The sequence below is a fragment of the Panulirus ornatus genome, chromosome 34 (assembly GCF_036320965.1).
Source record: "Panulirus ornatus isolate Po-2019 chromosome 34, ASM3632096v1, whole genome shotgun sequence".
NCBI classification, from domain to species: Eukaryota; Metazoa; Arthropoda; class Malacostraca; order Decapoda; family Palinuridae; genus Panulirus; species Panulirus ornatus.
This window is the reverse complement of record NC_092257.1, coordinates 12,535,556-12,558,596: the sequence shown is the minus strand read 5'-3', so window position 1 is coordinate 12,558,596 and position 23,041 is coordinate 12,535,556. Positions and strand designations below refer to the sequence as shown.

The 23,041-nt window shown below is 35.4% G+C and overlaps 2 protein-coding genes across 5 annotated transcripts in view; one reads left to right on the top strand and one right to left on the bottom strand.

Moving 5' to 3' along the window:
• Pbp45 (proximal sequence element A Pbp45) overlaps positions 1-23,041 on the top strand; it is a 95,072-nt gene that overhangs the window by 35,954 nt on the left and 36,077 nt on the right. The window lies entirely within an intron of this gene.
• LOC139759858 (syntaxin-like) lies at positions 307-22,220 on the bottom strand. Of its 4 annotated transcripts, none has more exons than XM_071682370.1 (7): positions 22,139-22,212; positions 20,117-20,288; positions 17,780-17,905; positions 16,821-16,989; positions 15,844-16,025; positions 12,153-12,359; positions 307-7,193 (listed from the first exon to the last, which is right to left on the bottom strand). In XM_071682370.1, exons 2-7 carry the CDS (start codon positions 20,270-20,272, stop codon positions 7,185-7,187), a joined length of 849 nt encoding a protein of 282 aa, XP_071538471.1. In that variant the 5' UTR covers positions 20,273-20,288; positions 22,139-22,212; the 3' UTR covers positions 307-7,184. The 4 variants fall into 4 exon arrangements, with proteins under 4 accessions (XP_071538471.1, XP_071538469.1, XP_071538470.1 ...); XM_071682368.1 differs by lacking the exon at positions 22,139-22,212 and adding an exon at positions 20,839-20,864 and having other exon boundaries at positions 5,566-7,193; XM_071682369.1 differs by lacking the exon at positions 307-7,193 and having other exon boundaries at positions 11,408-12,359; positions 22,139-22,220.

The following is a 23,041-nucleotide window of genomic DNA, read 5'->3' as shown; positions in this document are numbered from 1 at the left end:
GGAGATATGCATGTGATAGTCATTCTTGTATTTGTTTACTTATTTATTCATTTGCAATTGCCCCAAAGCTTCCATTCCAGAGGCTTATGTAGCCTAATGCTATACTACTTCCAGTAGCAAAGAATTAATGACCCACTTAGGAGTAACAAGCTCTTTGATGAGACTTTACTCTTAATGATACAGCTTTGCCACACACACACACACACTATACAGATATATAATCTTATTTTATATTTTTTTGTTGCTGTCTCCTGCATTAGCGAGGTAGCGCAAGGCAAAATAATAATAATAATATAATATATAATATTTTTTTTATTATACTTAATTGCTGTCTCCCGCGTCAGCGAGGTAGCGCAAGGAAACAAGTGAGGAATGACCCAACCCACCCATACACATGTATATACATAAATGCCCATACATGCACATATACATTTCAACGTATGCACATACATATACATACACAGACATATTCATATATACACATGTACATATTCATGCTTGCTGCCTTCATCCATTCGTAATGCCACCCTGCCACACGTGAAATACCATCGCCACCTCCAGCGAGGTAACTTCAGGAAAAGACAAAAAAGGCCACATTCGTTCACACCGTTTCCCGGGTCATATATTTCTATGCTTGATTGCACAGCCACCCAATATGGTCACTAGTGGGGTATTGAGACTTTGAGGCAACTTCAATGCCTCGTGCTTTGTTTGAGTTGCCATCTATGACCATCCTATAGTGCATACAGAATTCAGTTTATGTGGGGAAAGCATGTGTCTCAGTTAAAGACAATAGCACCCTATTACCTGCAGTGAGGACAATAGCACTGAAAGGGTCAAGAATGTGGTGGATGTAATCTTGTTAATATCTATATAGAACTTTCACCCTGCATAAAAGTAATTCACTGGGTATGAATGACAGTAAACCTGAGGGATTCTGTAATCTTGAATACAGCTAGAAAAGTATGAAATTCTCACATTTCATTAATATAAAAATTCCCATTTATGATTCATACTCATATAAGATTATGTTTTATATAAGTTTGGAATACCTTACACTCATTCAACTTTCAAAACAACATTACAGTCAAATATCTAATTTTACAACGACACCAGTAAAACAGCATACTGTAATATATAAAGCCAAACAAAATTTTCCCATGAAGAGAACAAAGTGCAAGCAGCTTTACAGACTATCTTTTCCACATTACAATAACTACTTTCATCATTACAATCAATAACTTACAATTCATTCACACTGAAACTGGATGAACTTTTCAAGAGAACACATTTTTCAAGAGCTGTAAATGTTTAGCTAGTGTATTACAGTATATCATCCACTTCATCTGCAGTTGATGCAGCATAAAATTCTATACACTTTTCTAATCATGTCCATTTTTTCAAAATTCATTAAAAACATACATATATCCTCTTTCTGTCTATCGATCTATTTATTTATATCTCTGATGCCTGTTTCCTTTGGGAAATCCCTTAAGGGGGTGGCCACAACAAAAGAGTCTTCATAACTGATGAAATCTAGTGCCGCTTCTTAGCCTTTAGTGCCTCACCCTTAGCAGGCTACTGGCTGAAGGCAACTCTAGTGCAGAATTTTCTGATGCTTTACTTAATGTTCCCACCAACTACTAATATTCCCACTAAATTCTTTCTAATAATGAAGAATTAACTTCTCAGAGGTATTTCACATAGTATATGACAGAGTAATGCACAGTGATAACAAAAAACTCCTGCAACTTAAAATTACTCAGTGACTAAAATACCCTAAAGATGTATACTATCACAATAAAGAGATCACTAAGACAAGAAAATTGATGTCAAGAGAACATACTATGTGAATTTCATTACCTAGCAGATTACATGACATTAAACATCTCACAAAGAACACATACATATGATATATATAAGCCACATTCAAAGAATAGATCACTGAAATGAACACATATATCTGCTCAATAGTTAAAGCAAAATGGAATGCAAAATCTTGACACAAAGTAAGGTGGTATGCAAAATCTTATGTGTATCTGCACGTAACATCCAAATATATGTTTGTTAGACTTTACGAAATCTGTGAGTCCACTCGGCCACTGCAGTATTGATAAAATTTCACTGCCACAATAATCATGGCTAAAGCAGTTGAACTTTGTCACAGATCAGTTAAACACTTTTTCATACTTCTTCACTATTTCCCGCATTAGCAGAGTAGCTGCTGCATCAGACGAAGAAATGGCCCCATTCACTCGCATCCACCCTCTACCTGTTATGTGGTTATGTGTAATGCATCAAAACCACAGCCCCTTTTCCACAACCAGGTCCCAAAGAGCTTTCCATGGATTCCCTTGCCTTCTTCATATGACCTACTTCAGTACCCTGACCACACATAATAACAAATACTGCATCCTATAAAGACAGTCCTCATCAGCTCACATTATGGTGGTAAACTTTCATGAGACAAGTGAGATGGTACTCAAGTAAAGAATATAAGAATAGCTTGGATATGTATGCAAAAATATAAAGAAGAAACTACTGTGCTGGAAGAAAATTCTACAAAAGACAACCTGCTTTAATTGAAAACGTTACATAGTAAGCATAGATAGATAAATTAAGAGGATATGCAAAAGAAGGTTTACTTTTTATTGTAATACCTGACATGGCTTAGCCAAAACATGCTCTAATCATGGCCATCTCATAGGAAACGAAAAACAAAGTAAGCACTGTTATGTTTAATACTCATTTATTGCATGAAGGAGAATGTGGATGCTAGTTTTCAGAGAGGGATGGGTTGGGTGTCAACAGGGGGTCAAATCCAACATGTAATCTGGATAAACCATTACACCAAGAGGTCAACATTTATTCTCAGGGTTCCAAGAACCATGCCCTACTTAGAATGGCATATTCCATACAGGGATGTCCATAATTTCATCAGCCTGGATTATTCCTTTACCCTGCTACTATTCAATTAAAAATAATTTCTATGCAAACTGTTATTTATTAATAGGAAATTATTCATTTATCTTGTTTTTGGATAAGTGGGCAACTATTTCTGTGAGAGCTACAACAATATGCGAGATGCACGTAGAAATTTTTCACCAATATTGTTGAGCTTCAAAGGTTATTTTTATATATGACATATTATCTGAAGATGGTTCACACGTGAAATATTACTTCAGATGCATCTTAAAGCTCATACGATCTATGAATACCTTTATCTTTTTGCAAAAGATCTTAGCCACATCCCTCCATATTTTTCAGTATAACTTCATATGTGTACTGTAAATACTAGACTTTACAGTTACACTCAAAATAGTCCCTCTGAAGAGTTGGTTTAGACATGAAAAAAAGAAAAGGTGATCTACTTTCTTACTGGGAAAGAGTGAGATAAAAATGAAGGCCCTATAATACTTATTAATAAGTTACAAAGTCCCATAGCCACAAAGGAAAACTACAAGATTATATCTCAATTCAGTTTACACTGGAACTGTGATATAAAAAACCTACAGTGAAGAAAAAATGCTTAATAGAATAAATACATTGAATGCTGTAAGATCAAATGAGCAGTAGCATTACAGTTTATACAGAAAGTCCTTAACTTCAGAATCAGCATTTTAAAGGAAAAATATCTAAAATTTCATTGCCATGTAATTCCATGATCATCGACTTCATTCCTAATTCATTTGGTTGGATCAGATTACACGCAGCTTCTGCAACATCATTTAACCCACAAAGTCTACTTACCCCACCCCCTTTTCTTACATCAGCAACTAACGTCCAATAAGTTGAAGTGAAATATGAACTTCTGCACTTAAAAAAGGGCTTCATACTTTTTATATTTTATGCACTAAGCTGATTCATCAATTGACACTGGTCTCAATCATACCAGTTTCATATACAAAATCCTTCCACTGCAGTTGATCCCTAATCATTCTACTAACATCATGTGAAATATTCCAGGCACTAATCAAATTTCTCTACATGTCTATCTATTCTGTGGTTTCTCTCTCATAATTGTACTTTCTGTTGCACAGCAATATATCTTCTTGACCAGCCTATCATCTGTCATGCTTTCTACAACACCATATTATCTTAAAATACTTCCACCATTACATGTTTCCAATGGATTTTTCATTCTGTATAAACTTCTTACATCATTCTTCAATCACTCCATTCCTCCAACTGTGCAATCCAAATTATCCATCTCTGCTGCTCCTATTTTAAACCTACCCTGGCCTATGTACACTTGGGTTTCACATTCATACATTAACAATGGAATGAGTACTCCTTCATGCAAGCTTCTTGCATGTTTTTCACTTAAATCTTTTCCACTCACCAGAGCTTTCAATGCATCCTCAGTTTTTCCCTTGCATGACTTAGTTATTTTCAATATCAGCTTTCCCGTTACCCTCCAAACTAACTTCACTCCCAAATATTCATACTCACCCACAACTTTCAGTTCTTAATTATTCAACTAATCTTCTAATCTGACCTTTCCTTTTTAAAAACTAGCATATTACTTTTAACTGCATTCTTCTATTCCTGGCATTATGTATGAAATACTGAACATGAATGGACATGGCAGCAAATGGAAACATGGAAGCATGTAAGTCATAAGGTGGAGAAGAGGATGAAGGACCTGAGAGTACTGAAGAATGTGTGGAAAGAGAGAACATTTTCTGAGAGGGCAAAAATAGTTTTGTTTGGAGGAACAGTAGTCCCAAAAATATTATATAGCTGCAAGGCATGGGCTATAGATAAGGCTATGTCGTGGAGGGTGGATGTGTTGGAAAAGAATTGTTAAAGGGCAAATAGTGGTGTGAAGCAATTTAAGTGCATAAGTAACGAAAGGGTAAGAAAGATGTGTGGTAATGAAAATAGTGTGATTGAGAGAGCAGCAAAAGTTTTGCTGAAATAGTATGAACATATGGAGAGAATGAGTGAGGAAAGGTTGACAAACAAAATATATATGTCAAAAGTGAAGAATAAAACACAGACCAAATTGGAGATCGAAGGATGGAGTGAAAAAGACTTTGAGCAGTCGGGGCCTGAACATGGAGGAGGGTGAAAGGCATGCACAAGATAGAGTGAATTGGAATAATGTGCTATACTGGGGTCATAATAAACCATGGAAAGGTCTGTGGGGCCTGGTCATGGATAGTGAGCTGTGATTTCGGTGCATTACACATGACAGCGAGACAGTAGATGAACGGACGTTGGCTTTCTTCGTCTGTCCCTGGTGCTACCTCACTTATGCAGAAAATGGCCATCAACTAAGAAAAAAATGAATATGACCACTGGTATATACATTTAGAGCTGCATTACAGCATTACAGATGTGCTACAACAAAGATCTGTGCAATTAAGGCACTCAGCAACCATGTACAGAGTATGATTGTGGTGACTGGCCAACTGAATATGCTCATACTATTCAAGTATAGGAGTAATGGTGAATGAATCATATAATTAGAAGATTAATGCATGAGAAGCTCATCTACAAATTTAAGTAACAGCAGACTGATAGGTAAGAAATCAAGCAGGTGTCCTATCTCAAAAGTTTACTCTACCTTTAATCCTCTGCATCAGAAACAACATTTATCTGTCAAAGCCTTGAAATGGCAAAGACCAGGCATGTTCAACTTTGTAAAAAAAAAAATTCTTAGAAAAGTATCACAAATCTGATATCACAAGAGTTTTCTTAGTAGGCTGTACATCTACAGATAAGCAGCTCTTCATATGCAGTCTTTAGTTAACTGTACTTATAATCATGATGGATTTTGCATCTTGAAGTTCTGATACTGTTGAAAGAATATGTGTCAAATGCTGAAACTGACTAATAAATATGTGAATATGGGTTTGGTAAGCATGATTTACACCATGAGGAAAACTACAAAAACATTTAGTTATTCTCATTACCACAGAAGGTAGCAGAGAAGCAAGTATACTCCAAAGATCTGAGTATCCCACTCTTTCTCAGCTCACAGGGGGACCCTAGTTTTGCAAAATTTATTCCAACAAAAGTTGTATGCCAGGATGTATTTGTTCCATCTCGTATGGATGGGTATACAATTAATTATATAATTCCATGCAAAAGTGTTATATATTAATATAACTACCATCTTTATAAGTATCCATATGGTAAAATACTTTTACTATCAACACCATTTGAAAAAATATTTTAAATACATCTTTATCATACCACATGTATGAATTAATTACACCACACTTAATGTGAGCTATTAAGAATGTTTAAAAATTCCAAAATCACTTAAAATCTATAAAGAAACTTCAACAAATCAAAGGTAATTGTGCTGTAGCTTCATAGATTAAGTAAATGTTTTAACCAAGTCTTTAAAATGAAAGATTCAGAGCCAACTCACCCAAACACATCCACTGGTTGTCTAAGCCCTAGTATGCCAAAACCAAGACTAAACATTTTTAATGCATGATGACAGACTTCAATCCCACTTAGCAACATTTTCATGACATTATTGGTGTAATCACAGAAACAGTACATCCTAAAAAAGTATACAAAATTATACATTATAAATATTCTCCTTTGTTCACTATGACCAGTTTTTCATTTTTTATACATCACTTATTTTTAGGAATGTTGTGCCACATATCCTATTAATGAAGCAATGGTGTAAAGGTGAACCAGAGTATCCACAGGATACTAAAAGGACCTATGTTGGACCTATGTTATGCCTGGAGTTATAAGCTTTTAATACTAAAATGATTCACTAGTATCAATTCAAAAGAGCAAAAGGAATTAGTTGTGTGGTACATCATCAGCTCAAATAAGCAGACTTTATACATTAACACCAAATCCACCAGATAAAGTGCTGTGACAGAAAGGTAAATGCTAGAAGGGCTTGTTACACTGTCAACTAGGGCTCTGGAGGGGGTCTGCCAAGTTATATGTTAAAGACCTGAAGGATTTCATGTATTAGAAGCTTATAGCACCAGCTGGGTGTGAACACTATATTGAAATATTCTCTCTTGAGGAGAATATATGTGAGCTTACAGTATCCAAGAGATGACTTACAGTATTGCATCCATCATTTGTAGAGACAAAGAGAATGTGAGTAAAGAATCACAGATCTAAAGTCTATAGCAGATATCAGTTCTGTCACAGCCTAAAGATGAAATTTCAGTGTGTTGGAGGACTTCTTTTCCTCATATAAACTGAAAAAGAATATAGACACCATAAGCAATGCATTTACTGTTGCACAGTAAAAATATATACTAAAAATCAAGTGAGTTCATAACCAAATAATTTTATACAGAAGCTGTGGACTAGATGGGAGAGATGTTTACTACTTACAATATATAAATTATTTACTTATATACACTAGTAGCATGTGGATGAAATTATATAAACCATAGTCTTAAAAATATGCAAAAATTTAACTTGGTAAAAGAAAAAACAAAAACACACAAACCTTTATCAAAATATGAAAATCATGCAATGAAATTTTGACAATACAAGCCATATAACAGCATATATGAAAAAGTCCCAGCTTTGTGACTTGAAAAATAATGTAAGTCAAAGAAAAAGAAGAGTAAGTGAGATTCAGGCAATTAAAGAAATATGAAAATTTGTAGAATGATGAGATTTATTATTAGTTAAAAGAATTTTATTTATGATGCTCTGTTAATTATTAATGACAGTAATCCTGACTTATTAAAGTAATCTTTAACATTAGATATTAAATATGAAGCAAACATATAGATTTAGTTCACTAATAATATTAATTCACTAAAAATACAAAAATATTTTCAACATTTGAACATGATAAAAGAAGTTAGTAGATGTAACTATGGGTATTTTAAGGATATCTACTGCTGCACATAAAAAGAAATTTACCTGTAATAATCCATTCATTCTTTGGTTAGATTAGTTAGCATTCCATATTTTTATCACAAAATTTGGCGGTTATTTTTTCTGGCTTTGTACCAAACTGGAACATCAAAATTTTAAAGAAAAAATTCAATTATCATGCAACCAGTGATCAACAAATGCTCCTACCACCAGCTGAGCCTAAAGCTCAAACAAAAGAAGAGGTGTATGTGTGTTGCATATTTTATGTGGGACTTTTGAACTGCTTTACGGATTTTTTTTTTTTTCAAAAAATGCCAAGACAGCATTGTAACGAAACTGTTAAACAAATGTGTTATGTTGCACTGCATTCCCCATGAAAAGTTTCGTACAAGCAAATTTCTGTTAAAAGAAACCAACCCTATTCATACTATAAAACAAACAGTTCCATCTAGTGGACTGAAAATTCCTTCTAAAAGTTTTGAATACTGCTTGCTGCTTGCATAAATAGGGCTGATCCTGTCCCACATCACAAATATATTGCATTCTCTATGTATCTCCCTATTAACTTGATTTCCATTAATATGGCAGGTGATCATTGAAGAAATATGGGAGAGTCAGCATATTAAGCAACAGTGTGTTGAGGTGGTGTTGGAAGGACTGAAGATGGTGGATCATAGGATCCCGAATCCATACACCAAAGGCTAGTAAGAGTGCAGGGATGTCCAATTCTGTAGGCTATACTTGAAACCCAGCCATCCTTTCCACTGGTAAAGTATGCAATGATTTAAGAGGAAAAGATAGACTTGCATTCAAAAAAATCTTGTGTATTAGTAAGTCTTCAAACAATTACTTTTAAAAAAAGACAGACTCAAGTGTTGTGGTATATTTCTTGACTCTGATACAAAATAATCCATGGACACAATTAAGTACCACATAAAAAAAAGATTTGATTTTCTTAGTCCTCATTAAGCAAAAACATGATACTAGTGACAAAAGTCACTTATTCCTTGCAGTGCCTCAAGAGAGCATCACCATAGAAAACATGCGTCTTGCGCACAAGTTCACAAGAAATCTTAAACTCCATCTAGAAACATCTAAGGTAATTTGTTTAGTGAGATGAGTGAAAAAAAGAAACTAGTTATTCTTATGAGGAAAAGACTAATTTTGGGAAGCACAAAGGAACACCTTCACTACAGGATTTGCAAAACAACAAATGAGCTACCATGACTTTCTGATAACAGAAGCATATGGAAAAGTTCAACAGCAAATAAAAGAACCAGTGTTAAAAGCCACCAATGTGGCACGATGGATAACCTAGCATCAATCAATTACTTGACAAAAAACAGCTACAAGGAATGGATAGAACATATCTACGATGATTATCTTTGGTAATATCAGAAAAAAAATCTAAACCAGAAGTTTAGTATAGCCTGTATCACTCACCTGGCTAAAAATCTCCTATTAAAGGATGTCAACAGTTTGTGTAAGAAATATCTTTAAAATGAATTTAGGAAAAACCATTACATCTGTAAATATTTAAGGTTTATTAAAAAAGTAGAGTATCATTTTTATCGATACGGCACAAAAGATTAAGGATATAAAATGGGATCTGCCTAAAATACTTAGAACTGATAAACAGCTGTTGTTTTATCATTCTTATCAAATTCTGGATTTAACAGCTGTTATTTATTATATGGAGATTTTGGAATTCTTATCCAATTTGAAAAAAAAGACCTCATATTGTAATCATGATGAACTTATGATTGACATAAAAAAACAGAAATTTGATAAAGAACTCTCAACTAATTATTTCTAACATCAGATCATCAGGCTCAAATGTTTCTAAAAAGATTTCAAAATCTTTAAGCCAATCAGAACAAAGACAGCCTATGATGGCCATTTTAGATTGGTGATCAAAACAAAACATGCAACATTGATAAAGGACCATTTTTCTTACTTTAATCAATTCTTTAAGTTTTGTCTGAAATTTCAATTGAATTCAGTGATGGTTTGTAGTTACCACATTTGATTTCCAGTTTAGAAAAAATTGAGACAATATCTAACCATTCCTATTAACCTTCAATTCTTTTTTGAATTTTCAGGCAATCACAATACATTAGTGGCCATACTGGAGGTTAAACAGGCACAAAATGAGGAAACTAGACAGAGAACCATAATAATACCTCCCTCTTTTCTTGAAAATTGATGCTGTGGAATTCTCTACCTTCCTTCATTTTTATCTGCACATAATCTTTCTACCATTAAGACTTCAGCCTTCAGAGCCTTGAATAATTTCTCCATTCTTTTTCTCTTCTTTTTTTTTTTTATTCAAGATGGCCATGATTAGGGCACAGTTTGTCCATGCTATGTTAGTCAGTATAAAAAATGAATTATTTCTATACAGCTTTGGTTCTATCTGTACTGTGTTTCCCATGAGATGATTTATGAAATTTCAATGAGAGACCAGTGTTGCCCTGTGGTGGCTTTACTGAATATAATATCAACACAAAATAAGGAATCTTGTGAGAGGACAAGTGATTCTGCAACATTTTGGTTCAATTTGCTTGGTGATTTCTGGCAAAGTTTTTGCAATTTTAGCCTATTAGAAACCATTTTGCCGCCCTGTGACTGCCATATTAGATGTGGGATCAGCACAAAATGAAGAAACTGATCAAGGATCATCCATGCACTTTATTGTTTCTGAGATTAAAATGTAAAAAGTTTAAAGACACCAGACAGTAATTAAAATTTCAGCCATTCAAAGACCATTCTGCTCTGTGGTGGCCATATTGGATGTCAAATCAACATAAAATGAGGATTCTGACAAAAAACTGTCCATCAGTCATTTCTGTAATATTTTTGTTCAATCTGCTCAGTGGTCTCCAACAGGAAAGCTTTTGAAATTTCAGTTGCTTAATCATGGACCATATTTCCTTGGGGGGATTATATTAGACACTGAATATGAGTGAAATGGAAAGTGTGATAAATAACCATCTATAGATAGCTTCTGAAAGTATATATGGTTCAACTGAGTACATGGTTTCCGAAAAGATTAAAATCTGAAATGGTCACATAGAAACACGACAACAAACAATGCTGATGGATGCAAAGTGATGCCTTTCTGCAAATGGGAGTGATCACTCTATATTTTCATCTAATTAAAAATGGGCAATGCAAATTAGGAGAGGCTGTAAGATACTCAAAAATCTTTGGCACTTTTTCCCCTAAGATATACTAATTTTGTACTATTACTCCTATTAGCTCATATCTGCGCTGAAAAGTTATATAACCAAACATATTGAGCAAATAATTCCCTCTAAGGAGAATACAAAACACTAAGAGAAAATAATTTTCAGTTATAGGGAAATTTTTTTTGAAGCTCTAAATACTTCCTGTGTGCAAACTAGGGTTGAATATACTGAAGTTATATGAACTTTCCTTTGGAACAAAAAGACTGACCTAGGCAGATAGCTATTCAAAGTGAAACATAATTGAAATAGTTGGATTTTCTGCACCACACCTTAGCTTCTTCAATTGAACAGGACTACTAAAAATATGTCTTTAAAGTAACACTATCCAGTACGAAAATTTTATTTAAACAAAATTCTCAGGAAATTTCTATGTTTTTGAATAAGGTGAAGTATATTCATAATTAGCGATATTTTCTATTCTATTCATCTATTTCATTATATCTATACCTGCTCTCATGGGGCACATCAAGTTCATATATCCTCACACTGGCCTCACACAAATCCTCATCTCTATAGTCCTACAGTAGAATATTCATTTCCAAATAAAAAAGAGTATATTTTAATTCTTCACTCTGCACACACTTAATTTGTCAAGTAAAACTTCTTCACACTGCACACAAAGTTAATTTGATAATTAAAATTAATATCTCCTGTCACATATATATATTTGTTAAAAGCACACCTGAATATTTTAAAGAATGAAGTGTGTCATTATAATGTGGATAAATTAAAGTCTCCTGGAGGTCTAATTAGCTTACCTGATATCAGTTCTTAATGATCCTCATTCACTTTCATATAAAAACAAGAAGAAGCCTCTTTAATACAAACATGAAATTACTGAAATGGTTCCACTGAAGATCAGATTATTAAGCGTTTTAAGGCATGCATAAATAAGTTTATAAACTTTCAAAATACTTGAAAAATTAAAAAATGCACTGAAGTGTTTTAGGTGCAATACACAGACTCAACATAAATTCATTTAGTGGTCTGTATGTATCATGCATAAAATATTATATCAAGAGATTCAGTTATTCAATTCTAATACTAATAAAACAATTCTTATTCACATACGGAGAAAACAAGGATGAGGATGATACAGAGGAGGACCACTGAAATGATAATAGCTAGAATGAATTTCTTCTTTAATGCCTTCTTCTGGTTAGCCTGGGCAGTAATGAGCTCCTCTTTACCCTTCTCCGTCTTGGTATGAGCTTCAAATACATTGTTTTCTATTCTATTGACGGTCTCACCTTGTTCATGCACCAGTATTGATATTTCCTGTAACATTATAAAAGTTTAATAGACCCAATGCACTTTGTGCATGTATCTGTGTCATATATGTTTACTACCATACAAAAGGGTGACAATGCAAACTTTCTTTATTCTGCAGTCATAATAATATCTCTACAAAGCTCTATACATCCTCCAATCTGAGAGAAGTACTCTCTCAATCTGTTCTTCTACCTAATATTGTCTCCCACTATGGTTATATGTATTCTTTTTCTTTAATGAATTACTTTCATGAACTTTCACAAATTCTTCCAAAAATGTCAATACAATCATTCCACACACCCCTTTATTTTCATTACAAACTGTCTTCTTTCTCAATTCCTTATCTCACTTTCAACTATTTCATCTCTCAGTTGTTTGCACTGAAGTACTATCTTGAATTCCAAACTCATTTTTGCAAGCAAAGCTAACCAAAAGATCCCTTTTCATGCCTGCAGACTGAAACATGTGTCATAACCTTTCACTGCATGCAATTACTTGCATCGTCTTTGGTACTTTCCCTGATATCCTGCAATCCTCTTAAATGAGCTCATAAAGGCATTAGAATGTTCTGTACTTTCTATTTTGTGTCCAATAACTCATGTTTCAATATCTTTGTCCTTTTTCCCCCATACAAGGATTTTCCTTAGATTCTCATTGTACTATCAAAAACTCTTCTACACTCTTTTTATCAGTCAGCGATTCTTACGAAAACCCTTCCTCCAAAGGACTATACTATGCTTAGGCATTGTACACGACATTTATCTCTAAATGAAAATAGCAATGCTGTACTTTCTATTTTGTGTCCAATAACTCATGTTTCAATATCTTTGTCCTTTTACCCCGTACAAGGATTTTCCTTAGATTCTCATTGTACTATCAAAAACTCTTCTACACTCTTTTTATCAGTCAGCGATTCTTATGAAAACTCTTCCTCCAAAGGACTATACTATGCTTAGGCATTGTACACGACATTTATCTCTAAATGAAAATTCTTTTCTTTTCTTTCATACTATTCGCCCTTTCCCGCATTAGCGAGGTTGCGTTAAGAACAGAGGACTGGGCCTTTGAGGGAATATCTTCACCTGGCCCCCTTCTCTGTTCCTTCTTTTGGAAAATCAAAAAAAAGAAAAAAAACGAGAGGGGAGGATTTCCAGCCACCCACTCCCTTCCCTTTTATTCGTGTTCTAAGACACACAGGGAATACGTGGGAAGTGTTCTTTCTCCCCCATCCCCAGGGATAATATATATATATATATATATATATATATATATATATATATATATATATATATATATATATATATATTTTTTTTGCTCTGTCGCTGTTTCCTGCGTCTGCGAGGCAGCGCAAGGAAACACACAAAAGAAATGGCCCAACCCACCCCCATACACATGTATATACACACGCCCACACACGCAAATATACATACCTACACAGCTTTCCATGGTTTACCCCAGACGCCACACCGATCCAATTCACTCTATTCCCTGCCCTCCCCTCACCCTCCTGCATGTTCAGGCCCCGATCACACAAACTCTCTTTCACTCCATCTTTCCACCTCCAATTTGGTCTCCCACTTCTCGTTCCCTCCACCTCCGACACACACATCCCCCCGGCCAACCCCTCCCCTAAATGAAAATAGCAATACTTAAACACAAACATATAAGGGCATATTCCAAATATCAGGCAGCTAATGAGTGTGATACAAAAAAGTCACTATAAATGCCCAAAGAAATGTTATAAAAAGAGTGCATTTTTAAGTAATCTAATAATAAGTAACATGTTTTGATCTTATAATACAATAATGGTTTATTATTTCATTCAGAAACATTAAGGTCACTATTTATCAGGGAATGGTTATCCATCCAATACACCGTCTTCTAACAACAAGCTGAATAAGTCTAGGAGAATCTCCTTCAGGCATCCTTATTTCAAGGTTCTGCCCACAAGGTGAGAGCCAGACAAAAGTGATTAGAAGAAGATTTTACTTAGGTTTGGTGGGTGAAGGGAAAAAAGTTAAAGGATGATAGTATGGTGGTAGTAGTAGTAAGTAGTAACATTAGGTAACAGCCTCATCATTTGTGTTCCCCTCTGCCATTGGCCTGTCAAGGCTGAGAAGCAGCACAGTTAAATAGTTATGATGCCTCTATTGCTGTGCCAACCCCCTCAGGAAGTGCAAGGTGGGAACAGGAATCAGAGATACAGAGAGATAGATTGTACTTGCTTGAACCTGGAATTGTTGATTTGTTCCAAAACAAAATACCACTATATGTACTTAGTACTGGAGCCCATTTAACTAGAAATCTCAAAGAAAAAAGTAAATACAAATCCAGTGCTGCACAACACAATCAGAACCAAGCTATCAATGCACAATGCCAAACACCTCTATGCTTATATCCCTCTATATCATATATTTGAAATGTTCTTTAACTCTCTCCTTTGATCCATTCATACATTCTTTTTTATTCATCCTTCCTGTATCCATTCTTTTCCTATGCCCAAACCATCAACAATCCTTCTTGTATCCATTCTTTGCCCAAATCATCCAACCAAACATCTTTTTCACTTTTACATTACGCATTCCTCTCTGTTCCATACCTTGAAACGATATGTCTATTTCCAACTCTACCAACTCTTCTTATTCAGGATCCATTTAAGCATATCTATCTCCACAGCTTGCAATATGTCATTCTGATACAGTATCAGAAACCCATGTTCTGATTCACTACTTCTAAGAAAATTAACCGTACTCCTCTAAGAAGCTGCACTTTAATATATATTGATTCACATGAGAGGTCCATCTTTTCACTATGACTGTAGCTGCTGCAAAAGAATCTGTCCACAAGAAACAAGCACTCTCCATCTTCTCAACACAACTGTAGCTGTCACACAAGAATCAGTGCACCTGAACCAAGCACTCATTCTTTTTCAAAATAAAACCTGGGTATATCAGAGTAATAATACTAACCACATAATGAGAAGACCAAATTGGAGATATATGGATGGAGTGAAAGAGATTCTGAGCAACTGGGACATGAGCATGCTGGAAGGTGAAAGGTGTGGACAGGATAGTGAATTGAGACGATGTGGTATACTGGGGTTGAGGGGCTGCCAGTGGACTGAACCAGAGCCTGTGAAGCATCTAGGGTAAACCATAGAAAGTTCTGTGAGGCCTGGTAGTGGATAGGGAGCTGTGACTGTGGTGCATCATCCATAACAGCTAAAGAACTGATGTGAGCAGATGTGGCCTTTATCTGTCTGTTCCTGATGCTGCCCCACTAATTCTGAAAATGGCAATCGTGTGAAAAAATCTCAAATGTCATAAGAGCTACTAAAAGGGCCATGAGCAGGGGTCCTGATACCCTCATCTTGTATCACTTCACAAAAACAAGAACAGAAGAAACAGCCAAACAAGGATTCCTTTTTGAGAGCTTAGATATCTGAATGTTCATGGATTTTACAATGACGAGAAAGTTCTGTACTCCATACCTGAAACATCTGATGTAACTCAGTAATGGATTTTTCCAGTTTGATGAGGGCTTCATGTCTCTCCTGGAGGTCATAAAGTTGTTGCCGTGCTACCTGAGTCTCTTGGATGAGGTTTTGGGTAAATATTTCTGTTGATTCTTCAAGTAAATTTTCAAGTTCAGCTTCATCAATTCCTGTCTGTCCTGAGAAAATTAAGACACAAAATAACTAAAAGTTTTGCAATGAGCTGACATAGAAAACAAAATTTGCCTTAAATTTAGTAAGAACAATACTCTGTGACTGTACAATGATTTTCAAAAAATGTCCCAGATCCGTTAGGGTAGGTTATTTGATCTATCTCATGGCCACACTATCTTGGCAAGATTTCTTCCATGCACATCTTTATGATTTCATATCACTTATCTTTCTGTGCTCTTTCTTCTATCTAAATAACATTTTTCCTTCCCAAAAGAAATCGCTTATATTCCTTGCATCAGCCCTATGGTATAGACCAAAGTTTCATCAGAATTTACTTAAGCAATCTGCTCATTCCATCCCCTTACCTTTCACTATTCATCCATAAGCAATTTTATGTCTCCTAGCAGTTCTGAATTAATGTCATCATTAAATGTACTTATTCCAAATTTTTTACCTTCTCCCCTTCTGTCCATACAGCTTAATTTCATGTCAATATTCCCCTCCTCTTCACAATCTTGCTGTTACCTGTATTCACACGTAAGTTTCAGTTATAACAGCATTTCTACCTCGTGAATAATGGTACATATTATTTATAAAATAAATAATATTATTTCTTTACTATGACATACTTCCTAAACATTCTTTTCTTTATAAAACAATAACATAGAACAAATAAAATATATAACCTGACATGAGCACATCATTCCATATGAACATTAAACAAAATATGGAATCATACAGAATCCACTATGACTCATTATCACATCTGAAACAAAATATTCAAAATATTCTTCACTTGCCTGTTATGATGAGTTCTTTTCTGACATACTGTGCATGGCGATCATGAGTGTCAGCCTGCATCACAGACAGTTCATGCAGCAACAGTGACAAGTGGATAGCTAAAGACAGGTGATGTGTTCTTGCTATATGCTGCATTATCCCAGTGGTCTTTTCACTTTTACTCTTAACCTGAAAATAAGAGCTTTGATTTTCATTAACATCCTGGAACTTTAAAAATACCAGTAAAATGATGCTTCAACTTACTAGCTCTTGCAAACTAAATGCAGGAAAATGCTCAAATAAACCATTTCCTCAATGATGCAGAGGAAAGAATGTGATCTGTCACCTCAAAAAAGGAAGAAACTGGCAATAACCTTTGCTCATTAAATGCTGCATAGCTGAGGTGTTGTCCATCATAAACTGAACATCTGAACCCAGCTCAAAATTGACCAGAAAGAATATCAAAGGAACCATCATTTCTATCCTGCTGATAAGCAAACAACTTTGAATCCCTGACCAAACTTCTGCTTCTCTGTAACCCTTTGAAGAAAGATACTGCAACCTGGAGTCCAATGTAATGGTCCACACCAACATCATCACAATAAATATGGGATGTCACTGACTTTCACAAAATTTTCCATAAGATCCCAGAATGAGTCTACTAAGGTCTGATGGGTTCATCATAAGCTGTTAGAATGAACTTTCACTTTAATGCACTTCGAGAATGCACAAGACCAAAATGCCCCTAATAAAACAATATTTAAAAATTTGCCCCCTTTTTGTTCAAATATATTTCACATCAACCTCCCTCTTCTGGAAAACAAGTATCTTATTCTTATATGAATAGACATTAAACCTTCTTGGATATTATTTACTAATGAGTATCCCACACTTGTTTCACCAGCTCATCCACTGTTAAGGTCCATTAATTTAAATTGGAGTATTTTTTAAGATCTTCAACAAAGTAAAGTGAACTAACCTCATCTACAGAAGTACACAGCTTTCTGGTATCACTCTTGATCTTGTTGACTCTATCTTCAACTTTATGATGGTTATCATGCTCATGCACCATTGTCCACACTTCATGCACACAATCCATCATGTCCTGAAAGTTTTAATAATTATATAAGAATTCTGTCCTTTTCTCGTAGTAATGGTTTTTCCGAACCTATCTTGCTGTTCACAAGTTAACACCTAGGGTTAAATACAATTTGAAAACTTTGCCAAAATGTTGATACTGTCATGAGTACAACTCTATCTATCTTTAGAAGCCAAGATCTTAATGCTGAGTACAGATAAGGAGTCAATCCCATATCCTTCATGCTGACTCTTAGTAGATGACAGACGAGATCCTTTATGGCAAGTGCTCATAATATCTAAAAGCCAAGCCTAAATGACATAAAACAAGGATGAGTTATGCTACCATGGCTATTCACTGTCTCCAGTGATCTGGTGACAAGGATCACAGCAGGCACAAAGAAGGCATAAATGAAAAATAAAATTGAAGCAATCTCACTGTAAGCTAAGGACTAATTCTCTTGAATCCATAAGAGTTGCAGATAATATGAATGAGTTTCATAAGAAAAGCATGATAAAATTTAAAGTAATACACCTAGGTACAAGGCTGTCTCATGATCCACACTTTCCCTTCTCAAAAGTGTCTTGCTGCAGCCCATCCCTATGAAAGACAAGCATTTCTACCCTGCCAACTATCATTTCAATGCTTTAACTAATGCTGTTTCTAGAGTTTTTGAAAAACTCCTTCAGTCACTTTCTCAAACAATTACAGCCCCATTCCATTCTTTCTGATCACCTATATGGCTTTTACAGTGCAAGGTTTACTGGTGATGATTTCTCCTATGTGATTCATCTTTTGTCCTCCCCATTCAGAGATTTTGGTGAATCTTTCATAGAGGCCCCTGACATCCCCAAGGCATTCAACATTGTGTGGCATAGTCTTTGCTTTCTACACTTCCTTTTTTGGCTTTCCTACTTCTTTCTTTTCGCTAATGAACAGCTTCCTCTCTATCAGCTGCAATGCACTGGACACTAGTGGAGTGACTTCCTCCCTCATTCTATTGACAGTGGTGTCCCTCAGGTTTCTCTATTATTGCCCACAGCTACTCTCCATAAATGAGATTTTGCCCTTCAACATCTAACCCTATTCACTTTTACCTTGATGTTCCATTCTGCATACTTCAAATCACTTCCCATCCCTTTGCTACTCTAATAATTGTTCTTTTTTTCATACTGAAGACATCTTTCAATTCAGGCCTGTACAATATCTCAGAATGAAGAAGCAGTAACCTGGCCAAATTCAATAACGGTTGAATACAATTTCTGCTTAAGTCTCTTTCTAAATGTCACTTGTTTCCTCCAGTTCAGTTTCTTCAGTTTCATCAGTGTCTGAATAGCACAATTCCTCCCTGAAATAACAAAAATTTTTGGCAAAATCCATACCATCCTGCTAACCCCACATAATCAACTTTACAAAATTTGTTTCCCAAAAGCTGTGGGAGTTGTACAGGTGCCTATTTTTTTTTTTATCAGCTCTTACATATCTACAGTGGTTTTAGTCACGCTAGCATGGAGTACTGCTCACATATTGGAGGTGGTTCTTCCAACTCTTTATTAAACAGCAAAATCAAAAGTCTTCTGTCCCATCAATTTTCTAACCATCCAAATGTCTACTGTGATGCTGCTGCTCATTCTCTTTTCAACTTGTCTTGTTTTTCTTGAGCTGTTTGCACATGTCCTAACCACCAAGGCTTGGACCCATGACAAGTCTGACTGATCCTTCCCACAGCTTCTGTCTGAAGATCAGCCACATAAGGACTGACCATTATGATATCTCCTTTCCTTGAACAGAAAAGCTGTGGAAAGACCTTCCATCTTTCACCTTCCCCTCTCTATCTTTAACCTTTCCGCTTTTAAGTGTCAGATCTGCGAACACCAGAGGAGCTCTGATTAAAATCTTCATTCTTATTTTTACCCTACAATCCTTTTACCCAAGGTGACCATGATTAGGGCAAACTGCCTATAACATGTCAGTCATTATTTAAAAAAATCAAAATCTGGTTGACTCTCACACCTTACTTGTCTTTAGACTGCCAAAGCCATCAGCAAAGATGCCATGATCTAAAAAAAATTTCACTTAGCTGCAGGTGTTATATGTAAAAGTTGAGATAAACCATGATATTTTTTTTTTATTGAAATACATGGACTGCCCTTCTGATTATGGATAGAATTATATTTTCCAATAAATCCCCCAAAAATTAACATAAAAGATCCTGTAGTCAATCTATGTTATACGTACCTTCAACTTTTTGTAGAGAGGCCCAATCTTATCAAGAAATTCCAAGAGGTCTCTCTGACTGTCATTTTTGTCATAAGTAATTGTGACTACATCCTCATCAATAACACCATTTTGCTTGCTGATTTCCCGAAGTTCTTTAAGTCGGTCACGAGTCATCTTGCTTATGTATTCCCTGGAATATATATGTATGAGCAATCCAATTCTTTACATGTTAAAACTAAAATCAGTACAAAAATTTGTAAAAACTATAAAAAAAAACACTGAAACATTAAACTAAGCAACACTACCTACTCTACACATGTGGAAGTGGGAAGTGCTTGAAAAAATTAATTCCATTACCATCTTTAATTTCATTACTAGTAACACAGAGAAGATCAGGTGAAAGATCATACATTTGTAACATCACAACATGTTTGGTAGAACAAAGTGAAGAGTCTTCTACAGTTTTAAATTTGTGGATAATCGCACAATTTTTTACTCTGAAACACAAGCTGGTTCATCATATGGGACTTTCTCTGTTCATCCTTTAAATCTCAAAAGCAGAACACCATCAGCAGGCATCACCATTTCATGCATAGGAACAATCTATCTCTTTCTCATGCTACCATACTCCTTTTCAACAGTCAACCATACTATCAGAGATACTATCGTATCGTAGTCTCCACATGGCCAAACAGAGTCTCACACATGTGACTCCCTGTGGAATTCCAGAAATTACATACCTTTCACGTTTCCTCATTCTTTGTGCTGTCTGTTGATGAAAAGTTGAGATAAATGATTATCTTAAAACTTAACAAATCAAGTCTAGAACAAGAGGTTAATCTGACTGCTAAAGTAATGTGACTTTGAATACTTGGCAAAGATATGAATACTGTGAGCTGAGTTCTGAATGAATAGATATATAATAACATACTCTGTTTTTGATGAGTGTTTATAACTTGGCAAAACAGAGTTGCTTGGTGTTCCTTTAAATCCAGCCCTTTAATTTTCTTTTTCATGCTCTTCACAGTTTATTCATTATAAGTGTTTGTCATGTGTTATAATGAATAAATAAAGGTTTCTATGATAGCATACACTGGTTTTGACATGTGAACAAGTTGGCAGCACATGGTGGAATAACATCCCTTCCAATACATCCATTTTTTCCCCCTTAATAATTAATTCATCATTATGATTGTGAGGAGAGAGAAATCTGTTACATTTAAGGAAGTTGATGCAATCCTACAGGTATTAGACCACATATATCTTTATGTTCATTACTTTGCTATTAGGTGCTGTCTTTAAGAAATATTAAAACCAAAAACGGAAACTTTATGGTTTTGTCTTGATTAAAAAACCCAGAAAAGTACCTATAATCATTTTCATATTTTATTGCAAACAACACTCTCTCCAGGAATGCAGCTGGAGTTTTGATGCTAGTCAATGTCACTTGTAACCAATCTGACATAATAAACATTCACTCAAGTTAGCAGTAACCAAACCAAACTAGACCTGACTCATTCATTCTGCACTACGCCAGGAAATTAAAGGTTAGAATGTGTTAGGTTTGGTTTGGCTGGAGCGTCACATCTCGTTAAGTTTAACCCTTCGTTATCCCTGATCTTCCAAGTCCTTTTCAGTTTATGGGCTTTACAAAAGGTTGTAGAACAGAGAGAGTGGGATAAATTCACTTGTGAGATCTCTTAAAAATTCTCATTTTAAGCTTCAGATAGATTACTTTGTCATTACTTTCCAAGGATGACAAAAAAATGAATAGTAATGATGTGCAAGGAGAGTGATCCTTTGCCAATGATAGCTGAAAAGTCAGAAAACAGACTAAACCTCCACAAATTAGTCATCCCGGCAATACATCCGTGAAGATGAATCACTTACGTTCTCACAGTCACCAGGGTAAAGCCTCATCCTCCAGTATTACGTATCTTCCCCCATTTAACTTGGGCACCACTTGTTCACCCAAGGCCACAAAACACCCTAAACTCATTAAAAACGAAAATTGCGAGTAAAAGTAATATATTAACTTACGTGTAAAGTACAGATAAGACTACAACTCTGAGCCACTACAAAGAGGGAATGTTTACGTCTTCCGTGATACGTTGCCAAATACGTCAAGACATTTCTCTCTTATTGTTATAAAGTTTTGATACTTTTCATCATAAAGGTGTTGTAATACAGTAGATGACGAAAATAGATTATGACGGAAAGAAACGGTCTTTTTTGACATTTCTGAAGATATGGTAATATGTAATATATGTTATATATTGTCTGCGATTTGACAATCGTAAGTTAAAGTGCAAAGTTCGGAGGCAGAGCGAGTTTTGAATGAAAGTCTAATTTCCAATTTTGAGCATCTCAAAAGGGCTCTCCCTTCCTATCGGGTTATGAACAGAGTTGACCTTAAAGTGGATGGAACACTCATGATTATAAGAATTTACGCAAGAAGAAGCAGTATATTAGCATGAGTGAAATAGACGCTTGATGATTAAGGCCCCACAAAACTTTCCATGGTTTACCGCCGACGCTTCACACGCCCTGCTTCAATCCATTGACAGCATGTCGACCCCGGTATACCACATCCTTCCAATTCACTCTATTCCTTGCACGCCTTTCACCCTCTTGGATGTTCAGGCCCGATCACTCAAAATCTCTTTCACTCCTTCCTTCCACCTACAGTTTGGTCTCCCACTTCTCGTTCCCGCCACCTCTGACACATATATCCTCTTTGTTAATCTTTCCTTACTCATTCTCTCCATGTGGCCAAACCATTTCAATACACCCTTTTCTGCTCTCTCAGTCACACTCCTTTTATTACCACACATCTCTCTAACCCTTTCATTACTTACTGGATCGATAAATACCCATGCACGTACATATACTCACACATACATATACATACTGACATGCACATACACAGACATATACATATAT